This window comes from Ursus maritimus, unplaced genomic scaffold, assembly GCF_017311325.1.
Source record: "Ursus maritimus isolate PB19 unplaced genomic scaffold, ASM1731132v1 scaffold_5, whole genome shotgun sequence".
NCBI classification, from domain to species: domain Eukaryota; kingdom Metazoa; phylum Chordata; class Mammalia; order Carnivora; family Ursidae; genus Ursus; species Ursus maritimus.
Window position 1 is genome coordinate 3,243,197 of NW_024426663.1, and position 16,822 is coordinate 3,260,018.

A 16,822-nucleotide genomic window follows, 5' to 3' on the forward strand; every position below is an offset into this window, starting at 1 on the left:
TAAATTGTATTTGTTTCTCAACTTATTTTCTATTTCTAGGAAAGATAGTTTAACAATGAGTTATTTATAGGCAGCTTACTAAATGGGAGAAAATAGTTGCAAATTATATATCTGATAAAGGGTTAATATCCAAAATATATTAAGAATTCATACAACTCAATAGCAAAAAGACAGTCTAATTAGAAAATAGGCAGAGGATATGAGCACACATTTTTCTAAAGACAACATACAGATGGGCAACAGGTACATGAAAAGATGCTCAATGTCATTAATCATCAGAGAAGTGCAAATCAAAACCACAATGAGATATGAACTCACGTCTGTTAGAATGGCTTTTATCAAAAAGACAAGAAATAACAAGTGTTGGCGGGAATATGAAAAGAAAAAAACCCTTGTGCACTCTTGGGGAGAATGTAAACTGGGGCAGCCACTATGAAAGACAGAATGGGGTTCCTCAAAAAATTAAAAATAGAACTACCATATGATCCAGTTATTCCACTTCCGGGTATTTATCTGAAGAAAACAAAAATACTAAGTTGAAAAGATATATGCACCCCCATATTCATTGCAGCATTATTTTTAATGGCCAAGATATGGAAACAACCTAAGTGTCTATTGATGGATGAACGGATAAAGAAGATGTGGTACAAAGCCAGGGAATGCAGAAGTTTGCTTGCATTCACCAGAAGCTAGAAGTGCTAAAGGATTCTCCTCTAGAGCCTTTGGGAGGAAATATGGCCCTGTTGACACCTTGATTCTGGACCTTTAATCTCCAGAACTGTGAGAGAATGTTTTAAGCGAAGAGGAAAAAAAAGAGGAAGGGATTTTCCTGGGGAAGAAAAAAGATGCAGTGCGTGTGCATGTACACAATGGAGTATTATTCACCCATAAAAAGAATGAAATCCTGCCATTCGCAACAATATGAATGGACCTTGAGGGCCTTATACTAACTGAAATAAGCCAGACAGAGAAAGACAAGTACTGTATGATTTTTTAAGTGGAATCAGTGAAAAAGCTCATCAATACAGAGAACAGATTGGTGGTTTCCAGAGGTGGGAGTGAGAGCAGGCAAAATGGGTGAAGAGGGGCAAAAGGTAACAAACTTACAGTTACAAAATAAGAAATTCATGGGAATGTAATGTACAGCATGGTGTCTGTAGTTAATAATACCATATTGTACATTTGAAGGTTGCTACAATACATCTTAAAAGTTCTCATCACAAGAGAAAGAATTTTACTATTTATGGTGATAGATGTTAACTAGATTTACTTTGATGATATTTAGCACTATAGACAAATAACGAATCATTATGTTATATACCCAGTACTAGTATATCAACATACCTGTTTTGTTTTTTTTTAAGTGGATTATTTTTGGCTCCCAGCAGACAGTTCACAGGGGTATAGATCCAAGCTTTTGAAACTCTTCCAGAAGTTCAACCAATTTCTCCTTCCCTTTGCCTAAAACTTCACTTAAATCAACTAGATTTAAATTCTAAAAGTAAGTGTTCCTGATGTAGTAGCTATGTAGTGAATATTTATTAGAAGATAGGTAGAATATAGGAGCTAAGCAGCAGGTCTGACATAGCCTGCAAGCAAAACACTGGTATAATTCATTCTGATACTGTCAACCCTAGCATGGCACTACCTATGCTGAGAATAAGCAGATCTTTTAAAAGGGAGAAAATATACTTCACGAGTTGGCATTAGAAAATCTTTCTTCTAGTAATAGGTAGAAGTATAAGTAAATCTAGTATCTTAGTGCATGTAATTTAAATTATTTGTGTTTGTTATTTACTGCAGGATAATTCGTTTGCTTCAACAGACCTGGTAGCTCTGAACATTTATATCTCATAGTTTCTGAGTCAGAAATTCAGGAGCAGCCTGGCTGGGTGGTTTGTCTCATGGTCTCTCATGAGGTTGCAGTCAAGATATGGGTTGGGGCTACGGTCATCTGAAGACTTGTTTGGGACTTAAGGTGCCGCTTCCTAGGTGGTTCATTCAAATGGCGGTTACCAGAAGACCTCAGTTCCTTCCGGCTCTTGGCAGGAACTGCCAGTTCCTCAACACGTGGATCTTAGGATTACTTGAATGATCTCCTGATACAGCAGCTTGCTTCTCCCAGAGAGAGTAGCTAAGAGAGAGCAAGAAGGAAGCCACAATGCCTTTTATGCCCTCATCTTGTACATTATACATTGTCACTACTATCACATTGTCTTCAGTAGAAACAAGTCGCTAAGTACAACCCACACTGGAGAGGTGCAGATTGGGAGAAGTATCAAAGAATTTGTAGAACAGAATTGTTCGTTCATTCATTTATTCATTCATCCATTCATCCATTTGAATACATACGATGTTAGACAATGTATTAGAAGCAGTGCATTTAATAGACTGCATTAATAGTGCATTCAGGTAAAAATAAAACAAGGCCTTTGTCTTTAAAATCACCAGTCTTTAATTTCTGCTGTGGGGTGTGTGTATCCCATACCCATGCTTTCCCTTGTATTCTTTTGAAGATTGTTTTTATTGTCTCTCAATAGCTGCTGGCATATCTATCCTAGTTAAAATGATAAAGTGATGACTTCTAGGTTAATAAGATCTAGAATTAATACTTTGCTGATTCATTCTTTAATTCTTAGACAGCAACATGTTTTTATAGTTTGCTTTATGACAATTAGTAAGAAATATTTAAAAGTACCGAAGCCTTTGATTGGAATTCCTCACTAGTAGAGAGGAATCGTATGTTACTTATTAAGTGAATAGTACAAGGAGCAAGAGACTAATTCAGCAAGCCAGCATCTCTTCAGAGAGAACTCAGACTGAATGTTTCTGATTCACTTGAGATACAGATTCAGGACTGATGAATTAACTTAATCTTGACACGCCACTTTGGTTTTTATTTCTTGTTACTCATCCTCTCTCCTCCCTGTTCTCCTCTTTTTTCCTTCTTTATACTTTTTTATTTGGAAATGAGATAACACTGTTGTTAGGTACTTTACTATAGCTGGCCTTAGGTGAAATAAAAATAATTAGTATCTGCAGAGAGATTCTATTCTGCATTTCATTCATAAGGCATGAGCCACTTTTGAAAATAATAAAAGAAGCAGAGAACAGGAAAGTACAAGAAATTTAAAAGATTATTATAGAGAATACTAGAAGGCTGGAAGTAAAAGTGGATGAAGTTTACCATCTCATAGAGTGAAAATAAGAAAGAAAAGTTTGCAAAGGATTAATCTGTGTAGGCCAAATACAGAGAAAATAGGAATTTTGAAAAAGGACATCTTTGAGACAAACTGACACAAGTCTCTAGAACAGCCCAATCAGGGCTGTGTAGGAGAAATTTTAAAATGGCCTGCCCCTTAAGTCCCTGTGGCATTATAGAATATTATTTATTAAGAGGATATCCTAAATATTCCAGGGAGAAAAATTGGTTTACTTACCAAAAGATGAGAAATAAATTGGCAGAATGGGATTGCTATATGCAGCATGGGATGTTGGAAAACAATGTCTCTCAGAATTTGGAAAAAAAAATAGTTTTGTCTTGTGCTATACCTAAAGTGTGAGGGAGAGATGAAAATGTTTTCAGGCATGCAAGGACCCAGAGTTTACCTCCTTACATTAAATTTCTGAAACAATTACTTGATCTTCTAGTAAAAACAGACAGACTTGATCTTCTAGTAAAGACAGCCAGCCACACACCCCCCCCCCCCCACACACACACGAACATGGGATTCAAATCAGGGGACTTACCTCAGAAGTACAATCAAAAGATATCAGAGCCAGGGTCATACAGGCCTTGAAAACAAGTAGACTAAGTTTAGATGAGGATGTTGGAGGGCTCAGAAGAAAATATCTTTAGGAAGCAAGTGGGATCACATTAAAGACAATTTTTAAGGGGTGCCTGAGTGGCTCAGTCAGTTACGTGTCCTTGATCTCAGCTCAGGTCTTGATCTCAGGGTCATGAGTTAAAGCCCCGAGTTGGGCTCCATGCTGGGTATGGAGCTTGCTTTAAAAAACGAAAAACAAAAAAAACCAACCTATTGTTCAGAAACAGTGATTTTCAGTTTTTCTGTACTCTTCCAGTTCCAGTTCCTTTTCTCTCACTATCTCTTTATAGCATTCTGATCAGGGTTTTACAGCCACCACTCTACCAAAGGTGCCCTTGTCAGGATCTCCAGTATCCTCCATGTTGCTACGTTCAGCGGCCAGGTACAGATCCTCCTCATACTTTGTCTCTTAGCAGCATCTGGCACAGTGGATCAGTTTTTATGTCTGAGGCACTTTCTTCATTTGGTATCCACACCCCGGGATTTTCCTTTTCTCTCATTGGCCTCTGTCAATTTTTCTGATATTTCTTTTTTCCTGGCCTCTTCATGTTGAATCATCTCAGGGTTCAGTCCTTGAACTTTTTTCCTTCTCCAAGTACACTTAGATGTCCTGTCCAAGTTCATGCCTTTTTGAATATTATCTTTATACTAATAACTCCCAAATTATACTGGCAGCTCAGCATTCTTTAGTCAACTCCAGGCTCTTATTTAACATTTCTACTTGAATGTCTGATAGATACCTCAAATTTAACACATCTAAAACTTAAACTGAAGATATTTTCTCCAAACCTGCTTCTTCCACAAATTTTCCTACTTCAGTTAATGGTCACTCTTATGTTTCTAGTTACCCAGGCTTTAAAACTTAGAGTCAACCTTGATTCCTTACCTTATCTTATAACCTGTATCAGACAATTTTATTGACACTACTTTCACAGTTTATTCAGAATCTGACCATTTCTCACCAGCTCTGTTTTTACCCTGGTTTAAACTACTGTCATCTCTTGCCAGTATTATTTCGATAACTTTGCAACCAGGCTCCTTACCTTTGACCTTGTTCCTCTTCAGTCTGTTCAAAACAGTAGCCAGAGTGTTCCTCTTAAAACAGAAGTTAGGTAATACTTGTTCTGTGTTCAGAACTCTTCAGTGGTTTTGCGTCTCACTCAGAATAAAACCTACATTCCTTGCATCACCCTGTAAGGGCCTATGTGATCTGTTCCACCTCACCCTCCACCCACCCACCTAATTAATTTTCTAACTTCATCTGTTACTTTCTCTCTTACTCGTTCCATCCCGGAATTCTTGCTATTGATCACTTCTGGAAGTTTTCACCTCAGGAGCTTCCTTTTATTCTGCCTGAAACGTTCTTTCCCTAGATTTACACATGGCTTTCTCCCTCACAGGTGTTTGCTCAGATGATCCTTTCTAAGTGAGGTTTTCCCTAACCACCCTATTCCTAATGGCACACCATCAGCAACTCTTCAGTCTCTGTTTTATTTTGCTCCACAGTATGTATTATCTAGCATGTGTTTATTTACTTCTTGTTTTGTTTAGTGTCTGTACCACATACTGTAATTTTAGGAGGGCAGGAATGTTTGTCCACTTTGTTCATTGTCATATCCTCAGCACTGGAAATAGTGCCTGGAACATGGTGAAATAAAGCTTTATTCTATAGAGAAGACTTTGGGTAAAACACTTGTGAACTTAAATCCGTGGTCATGCTTTACGATTGCCACGTACTGTACTGTGGATATGTGAAGATTCAAGTTATTTCAGATCATTTTTCTTAGTATTAAAGCAATATTAATTAGAGCTTATGTTTTTGCCAGTATGATAGGATTGGTTTTTTTTAATATTATTTACCCTTTAGTTGTTGCTAACAGTCTGACTTGTTTCAGATGTATTAGAGGATCACAACCTATTGCTGAATTTGTAATTTATATTGGAAAATGTGTGTGTACTCCTATGTATGTTAATATATAGCTACCTGTGGCTAGACAGATAACATATACAGTTAAGCTCATTTGCAGAACTATCATCTTCTGATAAGTGGTGATAGGCAATTAGCAATAGCTCCATTGTTTAATAAGGTGTTTAAATAGAAATGTAACCCCTTACCATATCTTTTAAAAAAGCACAGGTTGCAACTTTTGAAATAGTAAATGGATTAATTTCAAAACAAAAGAAGGTCTTTTTATATTTGTTACATGATAAAATATTTAATTTTTCTAATTTAGAATAGGTTCTTATTTGGAATTAAAATATCTGAATGATAAATTGACTATTTGTAAAGAGTATCATTATTTACACACATTACTTTTTAATTGTTATAAACCATTATGCATTTAAAAAATAAAGTCTGTACTCTTAGAGTTAACTTCCTTTAACAGTGCCAGGGCTAAAGGAACTGTAGTGCTTGGTGGAGCAGCAAAGAGAGCACAGTGTGGTAGACTCCCAGATATTTTGGTCATTACCTCAGTCAACACGTCTTCCAATATATTTGCTTATTTACTTTTAAATTATATGTGTGTCGTTATCATTGTCAGTCTTAAGGATGATATATACTTACAACAAGATTTTTCAAGAGGAGATGTAACTTTTCAAATAGCCATCTTGATAGTTGTAAGGTTTTTTGATGATCAGATAATATTTTTCTGATATTATGGGGCTAACAAAGAGCTTCACTAGGAGGAGTATTAGTTTTGTCATTTTTGTTCTGTGCTTTGTATAATTATTTAGTTTAATCCATGGTTTCTTTGTAGGAATCTTCTGCAGCTTATTCATTGTGTGAGTAAAAACTAAATCACATCCATAATTGCACTGAACTGGGCACACGAAAACTGCCATATATGTCACAGTATACTGAAAAAGAGCCAGCAGGTAAGCAAAGTGTTTTTGTCAGTTCCTCTACATTGAGGACTTTTATTTTTCTCTCTAGATACCTTGAGTATTATACATGACATGGGATCATGGTCTTATTTAAGGCCATTTTTAATCCACATATTGAATATTTGTAAAGCTTAATTTCTAATTTTTGATATGAAAATAGATATAAATAAAAATTTTTATTTTTTTTTTCCATACCCCTTGGGCTGCTATTCTGCTTTCCATTTTGGAGACTATTCCTTTGGAGGAGTTGTTAAGGGTACTGGTTTTGGAGTCATACTATTCAATTATTGGACAGTTACTACAGACTGAACTTTAATTTTTTTGAGCTTTAAAATGAAGTACAGTATCTACCTCATAAGTTTGTTGAGGGAATTAAATAACAATGTAAAACTTGATAACTGTTATAAATACATGTATGTTTTTTATTTGTGCTTGGAAGCAATTGTTTTTCTTATTTTAATGCAATAAAACAAAAATATGTAATTGTTTCATTGTTTCATATACTGTGAGAAAAGATTTTATTTGCTCTTGTATAATATATGTAAAATCTAATTGACTAAAGAAATTTAAACTTTTTTATGTATAGATGTGGTAATGTTCTTAAGATTGCTACTGTTCACTACCGCATTAAGCCGTTCTATGTAAGGTACTTTATTTAGATAATTTGGAGGATTATTGTCCAAACCTCAGTGAGCTTTTGCAGTGTGGCGTATGAATTTGGCATATGAAAAATTGTTTTTAGTAGGTTACATCATAAAAATCTAAACTATCTTTAAGGTACCAAACTTTAAAAGCTATTTTGGGGGTAGGGAGGCACATAACTCTCATAACATCGTATTTCATGTTTACTTTTCAAGTGTGTTTTATAGTATTAGTAAGGTGTAGTGGATGTTCAGTAGCGTATGATTTGGCAAGTAATAGCATATATGTTGAAATAGTATCCCTACTGGTCACCAGAATAAAAGTCATTGTGTGCCTCTCTTATTTTTAACTCTGTTTTTCAGCAATGGATCAAGAATCCAGCAAGGCTGCCTGGCCCAAACCAGCAGGAGGATATCAGACAATCACAGGCAGGAGATATGGAAGAAGACATGCATATGTCAGTTTTAAACCATGTATGACCAGGCATGAAAGAAGTTTGGGTCGGGCTGGTGATGACTATGAAGTATTGGAACTAGATGATGTGCCAAAGGAAAATTCCTCAGGTGTGCAACATGGGATTTTATAAGAGCTATTAATAAGCATGTAGGAATTGATCTTGTAAAATTTGAAATTGTGTGTGGGTTTTATGTGTTTACGAATACAAATGTACATTTCCTACCAAGAAATTCTATTTTGATATTTTAATTGAATTTAATATTAATACTATATACATTTAAACATAGAAGAATATAGAATACAGCCAGTCGTTAAAATACTAACTACATTGCCATAGTAGTGATTACCTTATCACATCCTTCAGGCAGTGGGGATTGTCATCTTTCAATCAAAAAACTTTTTAATGTGAACTGAATATATTTTTCTTTTATATTATGTTTAATAGCTTTTTTTATTTTGTTTCTTCAAATAATTTAGCTTGGCCAATTTGATTTTTTTTTTAAAATCATTTTATGAAATACAAATGTCAAGTAGTAGTTATTTAATTAAAATTTCTTTATTATTCAGTGGTTTGGGAAAGTATTTTGGAGATGTCCATGTACTATAATTACACATCTCTGGGCCGGAGTGTGGTCTTCTTCTTATCCTGAGCAAATTTGATAATTCTAGATTATTTTTACTTTCATTTATAAACAAGAGTCTAAATTATTAGCTAATAAGTTTATTCTGTTAAAGAAGCCTTTCTGTGGTATGACAAGACTGTGCTTTATTTTTTATAATTTATAAATTTTTGTTCTAACAAGACAAGATATCTTCCAATAAAACTCAGATGTCTTCATTTTTTATTATTACGTTAGTAGTAATAAAAAATAGTCAAGCTTAAAGTGATTTATAGAATAGATATGATTTTATTCTTGTATCAAGATTATGACAAACCATGGCAAAGAGATTCAACTTGTTGACTTTTTTGTTGTTTTGCAGTCATAGGTATAACATATCTAAAGTTAACTCATTATTATAGATGTATTATAAAATATCCATTTTGGGGACAAATCTAATAATATCTGGAGACTGAGATATAATCTTCTGAATTGACATCAAACACAGTAGAGTTTCATTTCTGTTCGATCTATAACCTGTTCTTTTATGTCAAAAATACTGTTGAAGTGTTTTTACCTGCCCATAATAAAAGAAGTTAAGTTTGAATTGTGCACCCTAATAACTGGGAGAGCAGATTGGTTACCCTGTGACTTGACTTATGCCTCTCCTTTTAATGTCTTTTACAGAATGTTTTAGGTCTCAGGATTTAGGTGAAAAACCTCCAAAAGACATTTGAGGGAGAGGATATTGAGGGGCTATACAATGGCATAAATGAATTCATAGGGTAACCAGTGTGCTCTCACAGTTAAGTGAGGGAGCATAGAAGTACCTGGCGCAGAAATTCACTTGTATTCAAGTGCATAATAAGTGGCATAATTTCTACTTAAATAGTCATTATTAAATAAAATTATATCTGATGTCTCCAAATATGTTTTCTTTGTTCTCTATGAAGGTTCCAGTCCATCGGATCAAGTTCATTCTTCTTTATCCAATGACACTTTATTTGACAAAAGTGAAACAGAAATTCCCATTTGTGATACAACATTAAATCAAACCACTGAGAGCAGTCCATCCTTTGCTGCAGTACATCCTAGCGAGGAGGGCAGGGAGACTCTAGGAGGCAGTACAGATCTTCATAATCACTCTGAGGGAGAATATACTACAGAAGCTTGCAGTGCTTCAAGTGTACAAAATGGAATTTCATTGGTTCAGACTGACTCTTACAATCCAGATGGCACACATGGAGAGACCAATGACCGTCTTCAGCTTTCTGCAGAAGTTGTGGAAGGTGGTGGATATCAGGAAGCATTGGGCAACACAGTATTTGAGTTGGCAAATGGAGAGGTAGAGGCATATACTGGTCTTTCACCACCAGTTCCCTCTTTTAACTGTGAAATAAGAGATGAATTTGAAGAATTAGATTCAGCACATTTAGTCAAAAGTTCTACTGGTGATACTGAGTTTGTCAGTCAGAACAATCAGGAATTTCAGAGGTCCTCTTCTGAAGATGAAGTTGTTAGAAAGAAACAACAAAATGATACTAGCCAGGAGAGTCAGAGAGAAAATGCAGCTGAAGATGCAGTGTGTGCTCCCGGGCATATCTGCAGTGAACAAAATACTAGTGGTAAGGACAAGAACCAGGGAAATTTTCCTGAACAGGTAGTGAGGCCCAAAGTTAGAAAACTGATAAGTTCAAGCCAGGTGGACCAAGAAACAGGTTTTAACAGGCATGAGGCTAAACAAAGAAGTGTTCAGAGATGGAGGGAGGCTTTGGAAGTTGAGGAAAATGGGTCAGATGACCTCTTAATAAAATGTGACGACTACGATGGGGAACATGACTGCATGTTCTTGGATCCACCTTACTCAAGAGTTACGCATAGGGAAACAGAACATAACCAAATAACAGCGGAGAGTGGAGCCACAGCAGGAAGGCAAGAAGTGGTAGAGAACGCCTTTTGGAATGGCTGTGGAGATTATTACCAACTGTATGACAAGGATGAAGATAGGTAAGATTTCGTGCTTTGTCAGATTGTGTAGTAAGCAAGGTGGTTTATTTCTACTAACCGTAATGTTTGATGGATGGGCGCTCTGACATGGTCAGGGAATTAGGTATTTTGACTGATCAAATGTTCTTGTTTTCTGAGTGCTGACCACACATGCTAACTACTGGTTAGTTATTTACAGAAACTTTCTTTGGGGCATTTCAGGAGTTTATAGAAATTCTAAGTTCAGATAATGATAATTAGCTATTACAAAAGGATAGAGATACTAATTATTTAAATTCATAATATTTCATTTAATAAAATGCAAGGTAAACGTCCATTGTATTTTTTAAAAAATTGTATGTTAATCCATCTGGGGCTTAAAAAGTGATTAAGATTACAGAAAATTTGATAATGTTGTATTAACTTTGCCAATATTTATTAATATCACCTGTTTCTCTGTTCTTTTTGCTCTTTTTATTCTTAGGCTTATTTTTACCTATTTTTATGTAGCATTTGATTTTTGGTCATAGCTCAATGTGGTATATATTATTATTTCCCCCATCTATAGACCCGGAAACTGAAGCACAGGAGAGTTAACTTCCCAAAGTAACAAAGCTAGTAAATTTTGGAGCTGTAATTGCATATTTACTTATAGCCTAATCCAAGTGGATATTCTTAAGAGAACGTACAACTTTTCTTTTTTTTTTTAAAGAGGGAGAAAGAGAGAGACAGAGCATGAGAGCGTGAGAGGGGTGGGGAAGGGCAGAGGGAGAGGGGGAAAGAATCTTAAGCAGGCTCCATGCCCAGCGCAGAGCCAGACTTGGGGCTTAATCTTAAAACGCTGAGATCATGACCTGAACCAAATTCAGGAGTCAGACACTTAACCGACTAAGGCACCGAGGTACTCCACAACTTTTCTTAGAATAAGCATTCTGGTTCTGGTTCCTTGTGTATAGAATCTTCCCCCCCGCCTTACCCTCAAAATGTAAGACCATAGAAAGAAGAGAAAAATGGAAAATTTCTTTGTCCAACCTCTGATTTTTCATTACCCGAGTCCAGACTGTCACATATCCTTTTGAGCCAGTTGAAACCGACCTTGCTCAGTTACAGTACAGTTTCAAGATCTTTACTAACTTGCAGAAATAATGGTTACCTTTTTTTTTAAACTAGAAATTACTACAAAGGAAGAAAAATTTCCTTTTAAATATGAATACATATTATATATTTTATTTCATGTCATAAAATTAATAAAATATATTTGTTTTCTTTGGACATATGGATAAAGCTTCTATAATACAATGTAAGTAATTTGTACAAACAGTTGAAATACAAGAAACTTCAAGAGTTAGCAGACAGTATTTATATAACCTGTTTTTTAAGCTTAAGGGTAAAATTAGTTAAGAACTTTGGTCTAACTTATTTCTTTTTTTTAGTTTAGTTTCACAGTCTTTTATGGAAAATCCACAGATTTCTTAAAATGGAAATTGACAGCAAAACCTGAATTGGTGTTAACTTACTTGATGCAGATTTGGATCTGAACTAACATGAGGCCTATTTTTTTGAAGCATTCCTAACATTTTACTGTAGCAATATGAAAGTGTTTGATTACTGAGTTTTTGGCTTGGACCCCACTGGGAATTGTTAAAGTAGTATTTCTAAATCTCAGGGGAAAAATCTGAATTTCAAAACATACTCAGCCCTAAGATTTTTGGATTGGATTGTGAACCTTTACTATACCTCTAAGTTACTGTTAAATAATAATAACATCAACTTATTGTCTTAGATAATTTATCTTTTTTAAAGTATAAGAATGTTGCATTTTTACCCCATTACATTTTTGCTTTCTTGAAGGAAATAATTTAAGTTGGCCATGCCTCCTTCATCTTTGGAGATACGCTAATCAAAAATGAAAATCTCTTTTTCTTTTTTTCTTTTTTTTTTTTTTTTTGCTTTTTATAATCAGGCCTAATGTCATCCAATAAAATTGATGAAACTTTTGCATTGTTTATCAACCTCAAAAGTAGTTTTCTTGGCTCTTGGTTTAAATTGTGTGTGACAATAGTATTAGTGTTTTATTTGCCTAGAATGACTGGACTTTGAATGGTTATATGTCTTAGTATGTTTAATTATAATTTGTTTCCTTAAGTGATATGTCAGTATTCTAAATAATGATAGATTTTTTACAAGTAGAATGTACAGAGGAAGAAAACAATTAATAGAAACTTCTTTTTCTTTGACCTTTTAGTAATATATTGATTTACAGAACCTGAAGTTGGGTTGTGCTTAAAAGATGGAACTAATTTTGGAGCGATCTTTAAGACACATTGAAATGCCAGAAATACTTAGGGGTGTTTTTGTTTGTTTAAGACTACCATCACAGAATAAGTTCTCTAAGAACAACGGTTTTACCTTGGGTTCCACTCACTTTTGTATCTGTAAGCCTTGACATAGGTTTAGGACCAGATTGCAGTAGTCTGGACAGAGTCAGAAGTAATTCTTTTTCTATGCTGTTTCCAGTTCCTCTGCCCTCAACTCCCTGCAATGGATCATAGTTGCCAGAATGTCTCCTAATATGCTGTTAGAATAAGGTTGAAATTTAATAACCATACATTCCTACTTAGTTTCATTTTGCCACCTGCTCATCTGCTTGATGTTTTGCTGTAGTCCTGCTGAGTTCTGATAATAGGAGATTGGAGAAATGGGGAAACAAAGTGATTGTACAATAAGTGTCTTGAGAAAGAAAGTATAAATACCCTTTGCCTTGAGCCTTTGAGATTCTTTTTGAGTTTTCTTTGCTTTGTAAAACTTAAAGATGCTGTACTTGAAAATTTTTCTTGTCACACTTGTATTATAATAGCTACAAATAGAGCCCTCTTATCCAGAACTTAACTGAAATCACTGTGACATTTTTTGTAATAGGAATTTTGGCCACTTTTTAAAAATACAGTTCAAAAAAAAATACATAGTTCTTATATTCTTTAAAAGTGAAAAGTATTTGAATGCGTGATCCATTTCCTTCCTGAAAACTTTTAAATGATCACTTAATCATATCTGAAACATTACACTCTATGGAATAAGCATTGCAGCTGGTAGAATTGCTCTGAGCTGTTTGACAGGAACTGAACACCACCTTATTAAATTAGAATTGTGAGGGGATTTTAATAGGCAGTATGTAATTACCAGACTTGGAATTAGACCAAAGAGCTAAGGTTAACATCCAGCTCTTTGGAAATATACCCGGAGAACTTTAATAACTGTTTGATGACTAGATCTTGAGTTTAAAAGAACTTTTAACCATGCCAGCACATTTTAACCTTGGGTCTAAGTGAGGGAAGAGGCATGCTATCCACTGACCATTTCTTAGAGCACTTGAGGTTTCCTTCAAAGTTTTTCTGTCTCTAAGCCTTGACATTGCTTAAAAAGTTAAAAACAAACAAACAAACACAAAAAATCCTTACCTAAGATAAAAATGTCAGGACAATGTTTTTGTTGTTGATGATGTTGGGAAAATGAAAGGAATATCAGCTATTTAGTTGATTTCAGTGTGTTCTATTCAAAAAGGATGTATTGAAATCTTCCTCAGTGTCAGACTTTCTGCCACGTAGTCTGTCAATGCGAATAATGATCCCTGTCCCCTTGGTGTTCACCAGCCTTATGAGGAAGATAAAACATAATGCTAATTATTATGAGGTAAGCTCCTTGCAGAAGGAGTTCCTCTGATACCCCTGTATCCCAACACATAAAGCATCTATGAGCAGCCAGCAAAGATCCTAAAGCATATGCTGTAACATTTTAGCAAACCTTTTTATCTTATTTCCAAGTTCATAAAAGTTTAGAAGGAGTAAATTAGAGATAAAGAGCTTTGTTCCTCAGGCATGTTAGGGAGTTACAGATGACAATATTCTGATGTTTAGGGAAAAGACTGGAAAGTTGTAAAAGGCAGGCACAATTCAGAACCATCTGGACCTTATTTACTGAATTAAGCAGTCTTAATAGATTTGAACAACTTCCATTTGTATCACTGTATTACTACATAGTTCATTGTTAATGGTAAAATGTCCCAGACTGCTTAGATTATGTTCGGTATACTGTCTGAAAGTGCAGTATACTCTCTGAAAATGATATGTCTTAACATAGCTTCCATCCAGAGTATTTTCAATAAAATTCAAAACGTGTTTTCAGTCCTCAGCTAGTCAGATAACAAAATTATCCAAAATTTCACTTTTCTCTAGGCTCCTATATACTTCAGTTTTTATGGATGTGATAAATGCCAGGGAAAACTAACAGACCAGTTCTTTGGGGAATTTAAGGCATAAGATTGCTTATGGATGCTTTTACTTCTGTATCTTATTTCTATCTAAGATTCATACTACACAATTATCTTATTTCTCTAGAAATCACATGTAATTTTATTCTGTATGTGAAAAAAGTGTTTTTGGTTCACAATTGAATGTGTAAAATGTAACATTCAAGTTACAGTTGTCTGCTTTTGTATATTACGCTAAATGCTAATGGGAGACAATACTAATGAAAGACCATACGAAAATCAAAGTGGTACTTAGTTTTTGTTTTGAGAATTTAAAATGTTTAACTCATTTGTTTTTATATTCAAGAACAAATGGGTCCTCGCTGTTCAGTGATAGTTTTGTGTCCTATTTGTTCTGTTGCTTATTCTATTTGAAAAGTTATTTTTAAATCTTTTCTCTTTCTGCTTTTGTTCCATACACGCCTGTTGCTCTTAGTAGATAACTTTGTTTCTTGCTTTCCTGGACACAGTAAAATAATTGAATCTGAACTTTCTTGTTTTCCTTTTCTCTGTATTGTAACATATTAGTATCTTTTGCTGCTTTTAATTTTTTCTTCAATGAAGAGAGGTGACTAGTCTCATTCTGTATCTGTAGTCATATGTGACACCTGAGTTTATTATTCTGACACCAAAGTTCCTTCCCTCCACCTCATTCTGTAACTTTTCTAAATCCTGAGGGTTCCTTTAACCACTTGCCTGTTTGTTTTCTCTTCCACTGCTGAATTTTCAGAATAAATATTCTATACCCAGTGTTTCTGCACTCCGCACTTTTAAATGCCTTGAAATTGAATTCCCAGTATTATTTCTATATTCTCTAATATTAACGGTGACCTCTTCTTTCTCACATCCAGTTGACTTTTCTTGGTACCCTTTTTTTTTCTTTTTTTTTTTAGTACCTCTGTTGAGCAGTTTGTTCACCCTTTCCTGTTCTATGACTTCTCTTCCATTGACCTATGTTCGGTTTCTCTTTGCTGTGTCTTCTCTGAACCTCAAAGGTCTGCAGACTTTTTAAAAAGGGTGACCAGATAGTAAATATTTTAGACTTTGTGGACTAAAAAGCAAAATCAAGGATATTATGTTGGTACTTATACAACCACTTAAAAATAAAAATAAAAAAACCCAAAAACCCAAAACAACCAAAAAGCAAAAGATATTCTTTGCTTCCAGGCCGTTAAAGAACAAACAGGTTGCGGCGCCTGGGTGGCTCAGTCGTTATCTGCCTTTGGCTCAGGGCGTGATTCCAGGGTCCTAGGATCGAGCCCCACATCGGGCTCCTCCACTGGGAGCCTGCTTCTTCCTCTCCCACTCCCCCTGCTTGTGTTCCCTCTCTTGCTGGCTCTCTCTCTCTGTCAAATAAATAAAATCTTAAAAAACAAAACAAAACAAAAAAAAACATGTGGCTAGATTTGGCTCATGGGTCAGGGCATAGTTTGCTGACCCCTGGTATAGAGAGAGACTAAGACTAAAGCGGACTGGGTGACCAGGAGGCTGATCTTGACATTCAATAAGACAAACCAAGGGTTCAGAGTAGATTTTCTTCAGTAAAGAGCAAAATGGTGGTGTGCTGGTTGGAAATCCAGTTGAAATATCTAAGCAGACAGCTTATATAATAAAGTAACTATCACCTTCACTAAATGTTTACCATTTTCCAAAAATTGTTCTAAACATTTTATCTATAGTATTCACTTAAACAGCTCCATAAACCTGAAAACGAAATATAGTATTTAAGTTAAAAAAAAAAAGTTGCTAAAAAAAGATTGGCTAACAGTTACTGATGGCTTACTATTTACCAGGCACTGTTAAAATGTTTTGTATGTGTTAATTTATTTATTTCTCATACGAACCAGTGAGTTACTGGGTACTGTTACTGAATTCACCTGATGTGTGAGGTGATAAAGGCACAGAAGGGTTAAGTAACTTTTTCACAACTAATACGTGGGTTCAAATCCACGCAGACTGACTCCGGAACCTGTGTCCTCAACTGTGGTACCTTAAGATACAGCATTAATGTATGACTGCAGCAAAAATTGTGAGGGCAGTAGGCAACTGCCTTAATTTTGTGAAACACTGCTTTAGTAAAGTGAAGGATTTTGGAATAATATTATGTATGTACTATTTGA

The 16,822-nt window shown here is 35.1% G+C and overlaps 1 protein-coding gene across 2 annotated transcripts in view; it reads left to right on the plus strand.

Annotated features, from left to right (window-relative positions):
• Positions 1 to 16,822, plus strand: part of PJA2 (praja ring finger ubiquitin ligase 2) — a 75,537-nt gene that overhangs the window by 21,502 nt on the left and 37,213 nt on the right. Inside the window, exons 1-4 of one of the 2 annotated variants that reach the window (XM_008704922.2) lie at positions 5,256 to 5,332; positions 6,587 to 6,704; positions 7,718 to 7,918; positions 9,364 to 10,417. In XM_008704922.2, the coding sequence (XP_008703144.1) occupies positions 6,674 to 6,704; positions 7,718 to 7,918; positions 9,364 to 10,417 (1,286 nt within the window). In that variant the 5' untranslated portion in view covers positions 5,256 to 5,332; positions 6,587 to 6,673. Of the gene's footprint in view, positions 1 to 5,255; positions 5,333 to 6,586; positions 6,705 to 7,717; positions 7,919 to 9,363; positions 10,418 to 16,822 lie in introns of those variants that run through there. The other variant, XM_040621983.1, reaches the window with a different exon arrangement.